The sequence below is a fragment of the Artibeus jamaicensis genome, unplaced genomic scaffold (genome assembly GCF_021234435.1).
Source record: "Artibeus jamaicensis isolate MK-2021 breed Jamaican fruit bat unplaced genomic scaffold, CSHL_Jam_final contig_402, whole genome shotgun sequence".
NCBI lineage: Eukaryota > Metazoa > Chordata > Mammalia > Chiroptera > Phyllostomidae > Artibeus > Artibeus jamaicensis.
In genome coordinates, this window is record NW_026521818.1 from 8123651 (window position 1) to 8139639 (window position 15989).

At 37.4% G+C, this 15989-nt stretch overlaps 1 protein-coding gene across 1 annotated transcript in view; it reads left to right on the forward strand.

Moving 5' to 3' along the window:
- Positions 1-15989, forward strand: part of KCNN2 (potassium calcium-activated channel subfamily N member 2) — a 152638-nt gene that overhangs the window by 122012 nt on the left and 14637 nt on the right. The window contains exon 6 of the mRNA XM_037167051.2: positions 12514-12624. Within this exon, the coding sequence (XP_037022946.2) occupies positions 12514-12624 (111 nt within the window). The remainder of the gene's footprint in view (positions 1-12513; positions 12625-15989) is intronic.

Genomic DNA, 15989 nt, shown 5'->3' on the forward strand with positions numbered 1-15989 from the left:
TATAGTATAATGCTTTGGAAAATAAAATTTGCATGGATTTATTTCTGGAGGAACCAAAATGAGCCCACAGGGAGAAGAATGATGCTACTTATAAAAACAGCACCAATAATTGCAGTAATTCTCCCTCCATGCTTCTTAGAAACAACTTTCTTGATGTTCCTTTTTGGCAAGATGTCCCTCATTTTATTTTTGAATTAGGTATGACTCAGGGTTCGTGCAAACAGCCTCATTTACCATGAGACCAGAGCCAAATTTAAAGTTAACCTTGCCAGGATCTTGTGGTACTTTTATCTTTCCTCGATTTTTTCCTTTGTCTTTAATGTCTCAAGAATAATTCTTCCAAGTTTCATCTGACAGCACAAATCTTTTTAGTTGCTTGAACTAGTTCTTTGCTTATATTTCACTAGTGATCTTAGTTTTTAAAATATAGAAGTTATAAGCAAAAGCGACTTTTAATTGATATGGACACAAAAATGTTTCATGCCATTAAATTTGCAGTGGTGTGTTTTTGTCCTCCGAGCTCATGGTGAACTCTCCCTATGTGTTTGGCCTAAGGAGCTCCATTCTACCTCCTGCGTAAAGAACAGACTTATTTTTCAATTGACCCCATCAAAGATCATTTGCTTGCATTTAGAGAAATTCAGTCATCCTTGACTAGCCCATTTAAAATAGTATGAGGAGTTGGATTGTATCTCTCTCTAAGCCAAGACAGAGTCAAGCCATGAGCAGTCTCCTGGGGTGAGCTTCTGGAGTTGATTACATCCCACGTAAACTTCCTAGGGGTCAAGAGCTTATGGATGGAGATGTTCTAGAAACTACTATGGAGAGTGTTGGCTGACAATACAGATTTCTAAAAGGAGATAATTTCTTTCATAGTTCATGTAAAAGGTTAGTTTCCTTAAGATGAAACATATTTGTTTTGTCAGACAAATGTTTGCTTTTGTTTTCAGAACGTTTAAATACCAGTTTGTCACTTTTGAATTATCTAAGCCAGATAAGACTTGTTTTTATTTCAAGCATTTGCCTATTCCCTCTTGGACTTTTTCAATGCATGTTTAGGTAACATGCATATTGTCAGATTTCCCATGAGTCACGTTCTCTCTCCCTCTTGCCTTTTGTAAATTATGAAAAAAATATAATTTACAACACCCCTAAGAGCACAGAGTCATCCCTGAATCATCTTATATATTATTTCTGAAGTGCTCTGTCTTTATGCGTTTCTAGTTGGATATTCTTGTCCTCACATTTATAAAATCTTGACGGACATTATACCTTTTGTAGTTTTTCTTTACTTTGAAGTAAAGTATAGTTAATCTAAATGCTAATAGTTACAGGGCTTTCTCATTTCAAAAATATACTCAAAGAAATTAGCACTGCTTCTTTGCTTCCTATAGGTAATAAAACTAATGAATTATTTCTTAGCATCTTCTTAGATGTTCATATTTCATTAGTAAAACTCTATAATTTAAATAGTTTTAAACCTTAATTTGTGTCATGAGTTATATTTTTGGGAGCCAAGGACATTAAAATTAACCTGCAGTGCTCTGAGAGAATATTCCAGAGTATTTCTAAGAAAGAAACAAATGGCCTTATCAAAAAAACCTCTTCTCACCTGAAATGTAAATTTTGAATCTAAGACAATCACGTAAAGCTTTTCTTATACTTTTTTAGATTGTAGTTACATTTTTTACAGCGATAATGGAAATACTTAAGTGGATCTTACATACTGAAATGCTTTCACAGAAATTCCACTGTGATAGCTCAAACAAATCAAGAACATAGTTGCCTTTCATCAAGATCTACCTAATAGTAGAATTTAAGAGCCAAAGGTCTCTTCTCTCTCCTGGATGTCCTGGATTTAAAACCATAGGACTGCCTAGTAAACAAAGTCACTCCTTATCCTTCAGGGGAAAACTATTAAGGTTATATTTACCTACTTTTTCTTACTCTTCTGTTCTTCCTTACGTAAGGAGGTACCAAGTCATGAAGATGCACTATTGTGAATGTCACAGACACCTTATGGGATGAACTCTAAATGGCTTTTATTCTTTTGGTTGAAGGTGGTAGGCAGGCAAATAACATTGTTCCATCATGGCGGCTTAGCTTTTCATGAGCACCATCTAGTTCCTCAGTATTTCCAAGAAATCGTTCTATTTAGCACTTAAAAAGTTATCCTATGTACCATTTTATATTTGCCCATAGATACAACACATACTAAAATTATTAATTTTTCTTTATGAGGATGTAGGATGGAGCAAATGTTGGTTTACAGTTGTTTATATGAAAAACAATAATTAACTCTGTTTTGCATACTCAAAGTGCAAACCTACTTTTGCCTCACCCTGTATGTAATGTTTCAAGAGTAGGATTCAGCCTCATTGGTAAGAGTAATTTTTTTCTTCTCTTTCTGTAAAACTATAGCAGCTCTCGCCGTTGAGAGTGTGGATGACGGAATTTTTGCCATAATTATCTTTAAATACAGAGTAATATCTGTCCATTTCTAGGGACCTGTGATGAGTGGGCCTCTGATAGTCTAAATCACACGTGTCTAGGGGTTTATAGATCACTTTCTGATACTTTCTGTCTTTGCATCTAAGGATAGTTTCCCCTGCCAGTGGACATAAAGTCTGTTCTTGCCGCAGCACATTTGGCTTCCAAAGCTGGAAGCAGTAAATAACTTTACAAAATGAGAGCAGGGCCTCCGGAAAGGTGGCAGGCCTCTGCAGTCACCAGTGCCCCAAGCAGGCCTTCACTTCTCCCAGGGACAGTTTCTTAGGGGGTATGACAGCTGCTTTCTGCTAGGTACAGGCAAGCACAGCTGGAAATTGTTGTGATCTTGCAGCACTCAACTTCTGTCTACAATTCCACCTAATTTTTCTGAACTGTTAGCACTTTTCATTGGCAGAGCTGCCCGTCCTGTCCCATGATGTGAGCTCACATTGGCACCATTGCTGATAAGAAGACACAAACCTAGGGGTGACTAATTATGATCAGTTTGATGTAGCACTTCCTTCTTTCCAGGCTCCAAAACACAAAAAATGATCTGAACAGGCAAATCACTCCAAGGAGGCTTGGGTTTCCTGAGCCTGGGTTTTATCACTGAACTCAGAAAACCACACATATCTACTTCTGTCTTCCTTAAGATGAGGACCTTACAGTCAACCCCTACCTTCCTGTAAACGACCCTTACCTTCCTTCAGATACAAGTAAACGTCCACTTGTATCTGAAGATCTTTAAAGATAGGGCATTTTGATAGAGGGAATTTGTGTTCAAAATTCCTTTGAATGTTGTTTATTTTCATGACCTGAAGAGATCTTGCAAAATGCTACTGGTATATAATATAAAAGTAGTGTTTTATAAAATTTTATTTGGTAGAATCAATTGTTTTACATAGTTTTGTGAAAGAATAACTGTGTGTGCCAGGATAATGCAGTAGAACTGTATTTATTGCTATAGAGTATTGTCCATCAGCCCCAGGGGCAGAAACATGGACAATGTTTGCAAGTACTCACTTGACCTTTCTTTTGGAGGACAAATTGATATTTTTTTTATTTTTTAAAATATATTTTATTGATTTGCCATTACAGTTGTTCTATTTCCCCCCTTCATTCCCCTCCACCTTGAATGCCCCCATTCCCCCCCTTTAGTTTATAACCACGTCTCAAGTTCTTTAGATTCTATATTTCCCCTACTATTCTTGCCCTCTCCCCTATCTATTTTCTACCTACCGTCTATGCTACTTATTTTCTGTACCTTCTCCCCCCCCTTCTCCTTCTCCCACTCCCCTGTTGCTAACCCTCCATGTGATCTTCATTTCTATGGTTTTGCTCCTGATCTAGCTGTCCTCTTAGTTTGCTTTTGTTTTAGGTGTGGTTCTTAATAACTGTGAGTTTGCTGCCCTTTCACTGTTCATCTTTTTTATTTTCTTAGGTAAGTCCCTTTACCATTTCATATAATAAGGGCTTGGTGATGATGAACTCCTTGAATTTGTTATCTGAGAAGCACTTTATCTGCCCTTCCATTCTAAATGAAAGTTTTGTTGGATAGAGCAATATTGCATGTAGGTCTTGGATTTCATGACTTGGAATACTTCTTTCCAGCCCCTTCTGGCCTGTAAGGTCTCTTTTGAGAAATCCGTTGACAGTCTGATGGGAACTCCTTTGTAGGTGACTCCTTTTTTCTTGCTGCTTTTAAGATTCTCTCCTTATCCTTAATTTTAGGTGATGTAATTATAATGTGCCTTGGTGTGTTCCTTCTTGGGTCCAACTTCTTTGGGACTCTCTGAGCTTCCTGGACTTCCTGGAAGTCTATTTCCTTTGCCAGATTGGGGAGGTTCTCCTTTATTATTTGTTCAAATAACTTTCCCACTCATGACTGTTCCTCTTCCCCTTCTGGTACCCCTATAATTCGGATGTTGGAACATTTAAAGATGTCCTAAAGGTTCCTAAGCCTCTCCTCATTTTTTTTTTTTAATTCTTGTTGCTTTATCCTTTTCTGTTTGGTCATTTCTTTCTTCCTTGTGGTCCACTCCTTTGATTTGAGTCCCAGTTTCCTTTCCATCCCTATTGGTTTCCTGTGCATTTTCCTTCATTTCAATTAGTTTAGCCTTCATATGTGCCTCTAATTTGTGACTAAAATCAACCAGTTCTGTGAGCATCCTGATCACCAGTGTTTTGAACTGTGCATCTGAAAGTTTGGCTATTTCTTGGTCTCTGAGAGTTATGGGCTCTGGGGCTTTGAGTTCTTCTTGAGCCATAATGTTTTGCTCTGTCTGTACCTGTTACATATGAGGAGCAGAGCCTTAGTTGTTTACCAGGGTGGGGCCACCCATGTCACTGGTTTGTGATGCTGTATGTGGGGGGCGGGATCAGAGAGGGACAATAGTGGAGTCCTCTGCTGCTTCCCACCACTGGGGCCTGTCTCACTGCTTGCTCCTTTGCCGGTTTATCTGCACGCGAATGTGTGACTGCTGTCAGCCCCCAGTGGGTCTGCCCGCTGCTAATCCACACCTGGGATCCACCCATAGCTGCCTGCGCCCTGGGTCATGTGCCCGGGTAGGATCTTTCCTGCCCGACCTCACTCTGCTGCTGGCTCTGCCCCTCTTACGGTTTGGCTGATGGGTTCGTTGTTGTCAGACTTCTGTACAGTTCAATTTTGTGTGATTTGGCTGCATTTTTGTTGCTAAAACTTTGTTGTTTTTAAACTTGGTTGTGCGAGAAGGTACAGTGTTTCCACCTACGCCTCCATCTTGGCGGAAGTCCCCAAATTGATATTTTTAAATGGAAGTTAAAGTTGTTTCATTAATTTGGGTGTTTTTATATTACAAGCATAATTTTTTCATATTATTTTGAGAAATTTTAATTGAGAGTCTCATAAATGGGCTATCAAACAAGTCTGACCTTTCAGGAGTTACGATACCCAGGAAGATCACCGATTTACACTGAGAATATTTTTTTAAATATATTTTATTGATTATGTCATTACAGTTGTCCCATTCCCCCCCTTTTGTTTATGCCCATGTGTCACAAGTTCTTTAGATTCTATATTTCCCATACTATTCTTGCCCTCCCCCCTGTCTGTTTTCTACCTACCGTCTATGCTACTTATTTTCTGTACCTTCTCCTCCTCCCACTCCCCTGTTGCTAACCCTCCATGTGATCTTCATTTCTATGGTTCTGCTCCTGATCCAGCTGTCCTCTTAGATTGCTTTTGTTTTAGGTGTGGTTGTTACTAACTGTGAGTTTGCTGTCCTTTCACTGTTCATCTTTTTTATCTTCTTTTTCTTAGGTAAGTCCCTTTAACATTTCATAGAATAAGGGCTTGGTGATGATGAACTCCTTGACTTTGATCTTATCTGAGAAGCACTTTTTCTGCCCTTCCATTCTAAATGAAAGCTTGCTGGATAGAACAATCTTGGATGTCATGACTTCCAAGTCTTTGGATTTCATGACTTGGAACACTTCTTTCCAGCCCCTTCCTGCCTGTCTCTTTTGAGAATTTTTAACATTGTAATTTATTAGTGGAGTCATTCTCTGTGATGAGTATTCTGGAATTTTCAAAAAAAAGTATATATTTCATTATGTGGAATCTTTTCCAGATACCTTTTTAAATAAGGACAAGATTCAATACGTTTTTTTAGTATGCTTTGAAAAACTTTTAATTACCGTTGACATACAATATATTGCTTAGACAGCATAAATGATGAGTGATCGCTCCAATCAACCTAGTACCCACCTGGCGCCATGTAGAGTTACTCCCCATGCTGTACTTTACATCCCTATAACTGGTAATTTGTACTTTTTTATCCCTTTACCTTGTTCACCCATATGCCACTAACTCCTCCAACCTCCCTACCCCCAGGTCTGGCAACCATCAGTTTGTTCTTTGTAGCTATTTTGTTTGTTCCTTTATTTATTTAATTCCACATATAAGTGAAATCATATGGTATTTGTCTTTCTCTGTCTGACTTCACTTAGTGTAATACCCTCTAGATCCATCTATACTGTCACAATGGTAAGATTTCATTCTTTTTTTAATTACAAGTACCATTCCATTGTATAAAAATACCACTCCTTTACCCATTTTTCTATTGATGGACACTTAGGTTGCTTCCATTTCTTGGCTGTTGAATTTTTCTATTGATGGACACTTAGGTTGCTTCCATTTCTTGGCTGTTGAAAGTAATGCTGCAGTGAACATAGGGGTGCACATATCTTTTCAAATTAATGTTTTGAATTTCTTCAGATAAATACCCAGCAAGTGCACAAGGGTTCCTTTTCTCCACATCCTTGACAATGCTTCTTGATGTACTGATGACAGCCATTCTGGCAGGTTTGAGGTGGTACCTTAAACCTGTGGTCTTGATTTGCATTTCCATGATGATTAGTGACATTGAACATCTTTTCATATGTCCATTGGCCATGTGTATGTCATCTCTGGAGAAAGGTCTATTCAGGTCCTCTGACCACTTTTAATTGGACTTTTCTGGTGTTAAGTTGTACCCTGAGTTTCTTATATATTTTGTATATTAACTCCTTATCAGATGTATCATTGATGAATATTTCCACCTATTCCATCCACTACCTCTTTATTTTTTTTAATAGTTTACTTTGCTGTGTAAAACTTTTTATTTGATGTAGACCCATTCGTTTTCTTTCCCTTGTCTGAGAAGACATATCCAAAAAAGAAAAAAATGCTAAGAATGATGTCAAAAAGTTTACCTCCTAAGAGTTCAATGATTTGGGGTCTTATGTAAGTCTTTAACCCATTTAAGTTTATCCTTAAACTTAAGGATTAACATATACAAGGTATACCATGTACATTTCTTGTACATGGTATAAGAAATTGATCCAGTTTCACTCTTTTGCATCTATCTGTCCAGTTTTCCCAAGAGCATTTATTGAAGAGACTGTCTTAACCCCACTGTATATTCTTGCCTCCTTCATCATAGATGAATTTACTATGTAGGCTTGGTTTATTTCTAGGCTCTCTATTCTGTTCCATCGATCTATGTATCTGTTTTTAGGCCAGTACCATGCTGTTTTTATTACTATGGGTTTGTAGTCTTAAGTTATTAAAGCTTTATCTCAATATGATTTTTAAAATTATTCTTGGAAGCATTTATAGGATTAGCCTAACCAGGTTATCTAAACTAAAAATGTCACCACTTTGAATTTTCCAAATGTTACATGATAAATGATTTGGGGGGAAAATGAGTGACCTGAACTTCCTTTACATTCTAGGGTCCAACAATAATATCTGTGCTATGATCAAGAAGAATGCAGCAGAGAAACACTACATTTTAATGTGGCAGTATATAAGACTCTCTGATTGATGACATTCAGCTATAGCTTGTGCTATAGAGCTTATGTCTGATTGTCAGTTTACTTTGGTCGGGCATAGGGTGATGAGAATTATTAGTTATCTTTTCTAAGGACCAGGCCTCTCTCCTTCATCTTTCTCTTTCTCTTACAACATCCAATTTGTTAGAAGGACAGATGATTTTTTAAAAAATATATAGGTTTTCCTTGGCTACTTTAATATATTGGCTTCATAACACACTGTGTTTTCTTCATTTGGCTTTTGGTTGCCTGACCATCTTAAAGTGTCAGGTTACTGACTTCCTTAGCTTTTCCTAATAATGTAAATGAAATGAAAGAAAAGTAATGCAGATACATTTTCTGACTTCGGTGAACAGAATGTGACTCATCTTGGTAAAGGCATACAGGGATCTTCATTTCAGAGAGTAACATATGTTAGTCCCAACTGTTTCTGTATCCATTGTGATGACGACAGGCTTTGGGAAAAAATGTTGCGAAAGCATATTTACTTTCATTTTTATTCACTTTATGAAACAGAATGGTCATGAAAATAGACACTGAGTGGACATTAACATCTTGCTATTGCTTATTATTATCATCATAATGTATTGGCAGGAATTTACCTTGAACCTAGAAAGCTTTTGGAGGCGAGCCAGCTTCATTCTGTATAACTCTAAAAATTAGAAAATAAAAGTTATTTTGAAATCCAATTCTATTTATATATCAAACCCTCATGATTTATTAAGAACCTGGAGAGTTTATGGTTTCCCTAATTAAAATAAGGCTTATAGATAAGGAGTAAAATACTTTGTATTTGAACAATCATCAACCTAAATTCTTTAAGTAGCTCTTGAGGTACAATTTAAAGGGTACAGTTAAGATTATAGAATGAGGGATGTAGGTAATAGTTTTAATAATTACTAAATTGTTCGTTCCACTTTCTTCTCCAGTTGGCAACAAGGGTACTCATTTTCATGCATGAGACTTGGTGAACTAGAGAACGCTCAGCCAGAAATGGGCCAGCAGCAGGGGAAAAAATATATAGTCCAGAAACAAACACAAATAAAAACTGACTTACAAAGACTGTTGATACCAGTGATTTTCCACTCCTGTTAGGATTTTGATTTCTTTCCAGAAGGATCTCAGCAGTGGCCACCTGCCAGGGGAAAACAGTATTCAACTTAGAATGCCAGCTGCTGCTCATAGCTGTCTTTACAGTGATAGAGCCCCTCAGATTTTTACATTCTCTGCATATTCAGAAACCGTCATTGCCCTCGAATCTCCCAGGCCTCACTGATTGAGGAGTACCTGGGAGCATCACGCAACAGGTGATCCCGTACAATAAGTCCTCACTTAACGTCGTCTATAACCCTGCAACTGTAAGTGAAACCACATGTAACAAAACCGATCTTACCATAGGCTAATTGATGTAAACAAGAGTTATGTTCCCCTGGCATCTCATCAACATGATAAGGAAATGACTTTGAACAAAATGACGTTATTCAAGGACCTGCTGTCCTTGTCATGCAAATGATAAGTTATATAGTAGGTAGGTACAGATGGCTCTCATGAATGGCCAATGATTCTGGCTAACCCCTCTCAGTAAAACATGACTGTTTAGATTCTGTGGCAGATGTTTTAAAGTCCACAAATTAGCAGTAGCTGCTTCCAAAGCCATTCTTTTCCTTCACTGGTATTCAGCTCTGAAGTCACCTTCCTTCCATGGCCTACACAACGCCCGAATCATCAGGATAACCATCATACCCGCCCAGACATTTCAGACCCTGCACTCTCTGTCTTTTGCCAGGACTTTCCTTTATCATTTCCAAAATGGCTTTGATATAAACCTTTAACTCTCTTGTTCAAAGCAGAAAGTAGTTTAGGACTTTACCATATTCCCTTCGTGTACTTCTTCATCTAAAGCAATGACTCTGCTGGAATCACCGGGAAAGCTTTAAAAAGGTCTGATGCTTGGCTTTTACCTCTGAAGATCAGTATTCGATTCATCGGGCACATAGTCTGTCAGCCCTGGAACTCTTACAAGTGCTCCAGGTGTCTCTAGTCACAGTCAAGGTTAAGAACTCATTTAAAAGTTGTGTCAGTTTTGAATAGGAACAACATTGATTTATTTTGGTAATTTTAAACATTTACACTAAGAGTTTATTATATTAAAATACGGTGAATTTGATAGTCTTATTTTGCTTTGAAATATAGTACTTCGTATTTTATCATAGATATGGAAATGACCACAGATAAAAATATAGTGAAAGTATTATGAGACGAGATAAAGGGGGAATATATCAGTGCTAAGTATAGTTCACAACTGAATAATCACTTACGTGTTTTTCTCATCTCACTTCTAAAATCAGAGGTTAAACCACATAATGCCTGAATGCCTTCCAGTCTTTCTCTGATTCGTGTGATCAGTACCATTAATTTCTGAGAATACTGATTTCTTCAAGAGCTAGATGGAAGGAGATATTCAAACCCTCTGAAAATACTATTCCTAAACAATATCCGCTCATTAATAAGGTCATTTCTCTATGGTTATGATCATCAGGTTGTAGCAAGACAGGGCAAGTGTGTGTATTTTCTTTTAGTCTCACTCTTGTCCCTCTTGACAGATTTGTTGTGAGCCTAAAAATTTCTCCTTTGGTCTGTAGCAGAATGGCTAAATTATGTTTATTAACTATAAATAAAAATGAGAATGATTCATAAAAAAAGATCATTTTCCTAGGTTGTATTTTAAGATTAATAAAGAGAGGCAAAGATTAGATTAGATGTTTTCTAAAACTACAAATTGTCAATGTAGTTTGGCAATGTATAAAATGTGTATTTTTTGTATAAGTAATATGTATTTATAATACAGGGTAGAGCAAAAGTAATTTATAGTTGTGTGCACGTGAGTTTATTCTTGTATCATTATTTAGTATTAATTGTATTATTTTCCATATGAACAACTGTAAACCTCCTTTTGCCCACCATGTAGAAGATTTATACTATAGGGAAAAGCACAAAGAACAAAATGTTACTGGTATTTCCACCACTTTGAGAAAACCTCTTGTCACTGTTGGGCATACTTCTTTTCAGTGTTCCAAATATAGATCCTTTTGAACAAAATTAGGAGCAAATTATAAATACAGTTTTCTAGCTTGCTTAAACCTTATATTTTCTTTAAATATTATAGAAATAAAATCTTAATACAGTCAGTATATTATGGATATGCTATGTTAACCATTCCTCAATATTAAACATTCGAGATGTAGATCACTACATTTTCAAGGTAGAGAGTTGCTGTCATAACTGGAGATTTTTAAACCATCTGGTAATCAGGGAAAGCTGCTCCTGCCTGGGAGTTTAAGACTCTTGGATGGCCATCCACTGAGTACCCTACCATCTGACTAACATAAAAAAAGATGCTATTAAAAACTAGTTTTTGAAGATTCAAGTCCGTTGAAAGATTTGGAGGAAGAGTAACTAACATCTCATTGTCTGTGCCCCCTTCAGTGGGCTATTGCCTGAACACTCCCATTCATGGTTATCTGTCCACTGAGACAGCTTGGCAACCTCTGTTGCTGCATGGTCCTTCCAGGGTGATCTTCTGTCCAGAGCTCTGGACTTCCCTTGCACAGTACCCCTGGTAGCTGCTCAGTGGGCTCCTTCCCAACCAACAGGTCAACCATGTGTAGGCTCAGTGAAGTGGCTGCAGCAGCAGGACCTTGCCTCCTGACTGTCCTGTGTGTAATCAGCCAAAAAGATCCCACACCTCATGAGTTGAAGTGAGTGTACCTTGGTCATGGAACAGGGGGACTGTCATCTCTGGGGCACCGCACTGAGTGTCACACATCTCTTCCTAAGAGATCAGCACTGGGCCATAATTCAACAAGGACCACTGTTGACATTTCTCAAAATAAAGGTAGCTCATACCTTTCTTAGTGCTGGTCAACCTCTAGAAGAGTAGGATGGTTCTCTTTCCTTGAGCACTTCTTGTATGTGTTGTCCAGGTTCAGATCACTGTGGTCTTTCTGTTATGGGTGTAGAACAGGTTGCAGTTGTGCAGTGCATCTCTCTTCATTCCTGGTGTAACAAAGCTGAGTGTCCCAAAGACCTGCTGGTCTTATTTTGAGAGATTATGGAATATTATACTGGGACAACTATTTTTACTGTGTGCATTTATGCTAATTTACTCATTGATTATTTGTTCCTGTTATATAGACAGGTATATAACTGATTTAGTGGTTTTAAGAAGTCCCTGAAAATTCAGCAAGTTACTTTTTTACATTCTATATTTTATGATTAAAATGTGTTTGATTCACACATCATGCTTTTTTCACTAACATCTGTGAACTAAGTTTTTTTAACCCCAATATAAAGATACATTGCCTGTTGACCATGCATTTTTCTATAGTATTTATTTGAAGACACTGAATACTGTAACAGAATGGCTAAATTATGCATTATGCTTATTAACTATAAATAACACATGAGAATGATTCATAAAGAAAGATCATTTTCCTAGGTTGTATTTTTAAGATTAATAAAGAGAGGCGAAGTTTAGATGTTTTCTAAAACTACAAACAAGGTTTGTAGGTTTGGGGTTTTTTTACTTCAGATACTTAAGTACTTGGTACTAAACATTTTCTAATGTGGCTGAGACCAAAAATAACATTCGGGGGCTCTCTTCTCTTTCAGGGTGCTGGTTGCACAGCCCTGGTGGTAGCTGTAGTAGCAAGGAAGCTAGAACTTACCAAAGCAGAAAAGCACGTGCACAACTTCATGATGGATACTCAGCTGACGAAAAGGGTAAGTCCCCACCCCTGAGTCTCCAAAGGGAACATTGTTGTGGGTTTTTTCAGTGTTGGGTAATACACTTTTTATTTTGACCTCCAAAGCTAAAATGACATAGTTTAAAAAGTTAAAGTAGTCGTGGAATTAATTCCATGTTTCCATATTTGGACTCTTCCTAACTTTAGGTCAATTAGGAAATAATGAGACAACCTTGGTATTTACTCAAGGATAAAAATAGGCATTCTTAACATTTAAGTTTGCAGTATACAAGAGGAGGCCAGTATTGGATTGAACACACTGTCAATGTCATTGACAAGAAGTTTTACGGGAAGGTGAGTCAACAGATATTTTACTGAGCTTCTGTAAGCCAGTTGTTCTCAAGTCGTTGTTACAAAGACAAATAAGAAAAAAACACCTAATGATTAGGACCCCAGGTACAGGGGCTGGCGCAGACCCTTTCCACGCCGTAAAGGCCATCACGAGCTGTTGGAAATGGTGTGTAGCACCCAAAGGGCAGACCGGTGTCCAGCTGGGAGGAAGAGAGGGAAACAGTGACACAGGCTTGCAGAGCACTCACCCTGTGCCTGTCCACTGGCTTCATCCTCACAGCATGTGGCGAGGGAAGTGCCAGTATTATGCCTGTTTTTAAAAACACAGAAGCCAAAACACAGAGAGGTTAGGTAAGTTGCTTAATGTGAAAAGAAAAAGATTTTTACTACACTAAACTTTTAGCCTCTTTATAGCCACGTGAGATACCAAAATTCCAAAGTCAGAAATAACTAGGAATTATTTTAAAGCAGTGTCATCTTGCTAAATACTGGTAACCACATCCCAAAGTAGATTTTAATCAGGCTGTCAATTAAAATAACAAAATACATCTTCACTTGGTAACTTGACTCAGAATCAATAGAGATTTCAAGCAGAGTTCCAATTCTCAGTGTTTTTACTCACTTTTGACTGAGGTTCTGTCTATAAATGTAACCATGTCTTTTTTAAAAATTTGGTAAAATACTTCCTAATAGATCAGTCACTTTAATGCACATTTTATTTATTTGGATAATATTTATGAAATGGAAAGATGAATTCCAATTGCCTTGCTAAACTGTGCCTCACCTATCAGACACTACTGTGAAACTCATCTCATTGCAGTTAGTAGGTCCACATATTTTTAGCTGATCAAAGCAGTGTGGGTACAAGGCTCTTGTACTGGACTTACCACTTGGGAACATCTTTCCACAGTTTTCTGTCAACTCCCGATTTCATTCTCCAAGTGCATTTCTCAGTGTTACAGAACGGCTTGTGGAGAGTAGAGGGAGAGAAGCTGAATGGAAGGCTGTGGTTCTTGTCGTTCTCAAAGATTTACCAGGAGATGAAAATACACACAGATTATTAGTCCACATCTAATACAAAATTATAGCAGATATTTTGTATGTGCTTGTTGGGATGAGTTCTGTGATGTACAATTTAAGAGGCAGAAGTTATACATTATCCAAAAAATCCTTCCGTTGAGTCCCTTGCATAATCCAAGTAATTTCACCATAAAAATATTATACATTATATTCTTTCACAATTAAGTTAATGCCACACTTAGGATATTAGGCACAAAAAATACTTTTATACACACCTATATATGGTGTTTTAATCTTTTCAACAGTAAAAAAAAATGTGACAAAGTTACCACTTAGAAAACCAATTGTCATGTTTAAGCATTTTTCCCCTGGTTCACAAGTAGGTGTTTAGTTTTATCTTAAGAAAATATGTAATTTCTTTAAATTTACTTTGGGATATTGATATTCCACGTCCATATGATTAAAGCATTTAGGAGTTAGAAAAGAAAAAGACTTTGATTTTTAAATCTACAGTATAACCACTATAATTTGCTTTTGATTAAAGATTTTTGTGAAATTCAGAGATCTCCCCATTCTAGCTTGGACTTTTAGTTAAGTTACTTTAGTTTAGGGTCTCAGCTTTGGTTGGCATTATGAACCTTTCGGATTAGATAATTCTTTGTTTGCAGAAATATCATGTGCATTGTTGGCTGTCTAGCAGCGTTTCGGCCCCTACGTGCTCGATGCCAGTAGAAATTCCCCCACACACACATACTTGTGACAACTTAAAATGCCTCTGAAGGTTGCCAAATGTCCCCTGAGGGTACAAAACCACCTGCAATGAGAACTGCTGCTTTAGCTTATTGTCTCCAAAGACTTGGAAACTGAGACAATTCCTTTTAACAGATAATCTTTGAGTGTACTTAATTTATTGTAATCTCCTTCCTGGCAGTAGTAGATACTCATTTAACAAAAACATACTGTGTACCTAAGGAGTCGGTCTATGTTAACTGCTAAGAATAAAGAACTGAAGCATCAGACTCCAGTCCTCAGAGACTGTTGTGCCTCATAGTTCTGTTATTTTAAGCAAATCAGATGAAGGCTCTGTTTTCTTCCCTACTTGGTAAAAATAAAAAACAAAAAAAGCCCTTGTGTTCTTTCTCATGAGCCCCCTGAAGTCCAGGCTCCCTGAGAGAGAGAGGACTACGAATCCGGGGTCTGGATGGCCTGCCTTTGGTTTTCATGCAGGTGACTCAGTTCCCCACAGTGACCAAGTTCCTGATGTTACCGCTTTTCTGTAGTTTTTGTTTATTCAATACTTTGAACTCTCTTAGATAATCTTGTTATGAGTCAGATGGTGTGTAAAAAGCTTTTCTAGTAAAAAGTACTGGTCTGGTTTTAAATTCTCCACACTTCTGACGCTCTATTAATTCTATCACGTCATTACTACTTAAAAACGTAGCTACATCGCAGTGTTTCTTTGGACCAGAGCCCCTCACAGGTCTGAGAAGACACTCCAGCAGCCTTGCTGATGGAGCGATTCTTATGGGCAAGATGTCACTGAGTACAGGCACTCATGTTTAAATGGCCTTAAAACCAAAGGTACATTTCTGGCCCATTTCAATACTATAGTCAATACAGCATTTGAAAATAATAGTTCTGTCTGCATTATTTTATACAAAGTAATCAACTTAATGACTGTCATTTACTTGAAACTTGACTCCATTTGGTTATTTGTGGAATGTCTAAATGGGCCCACTTAGAATTTTTAACTTTTTAAATAGAAAGTCTAAAATATTGAGTGATCAGTAATGAATGCTTTCTGAATGAATAACCAAGAGTAAATAGGAACCTAAAAGGTTAAAAATACACATTCTCCTGGCTGGGTAGCTCAGTTGATTAGAGTGTTGTCCTGATACACCAAAATCGTGGGACACACGTTTCTCTCTCTTTCTCTCTCAAAAATCAATAAAATAAAAACTTTAAAAAAATACAAATTTAAGCCTGCTATTGTTAGAGAACAATTCAGTTATCCCCTGAACGATTCAATTG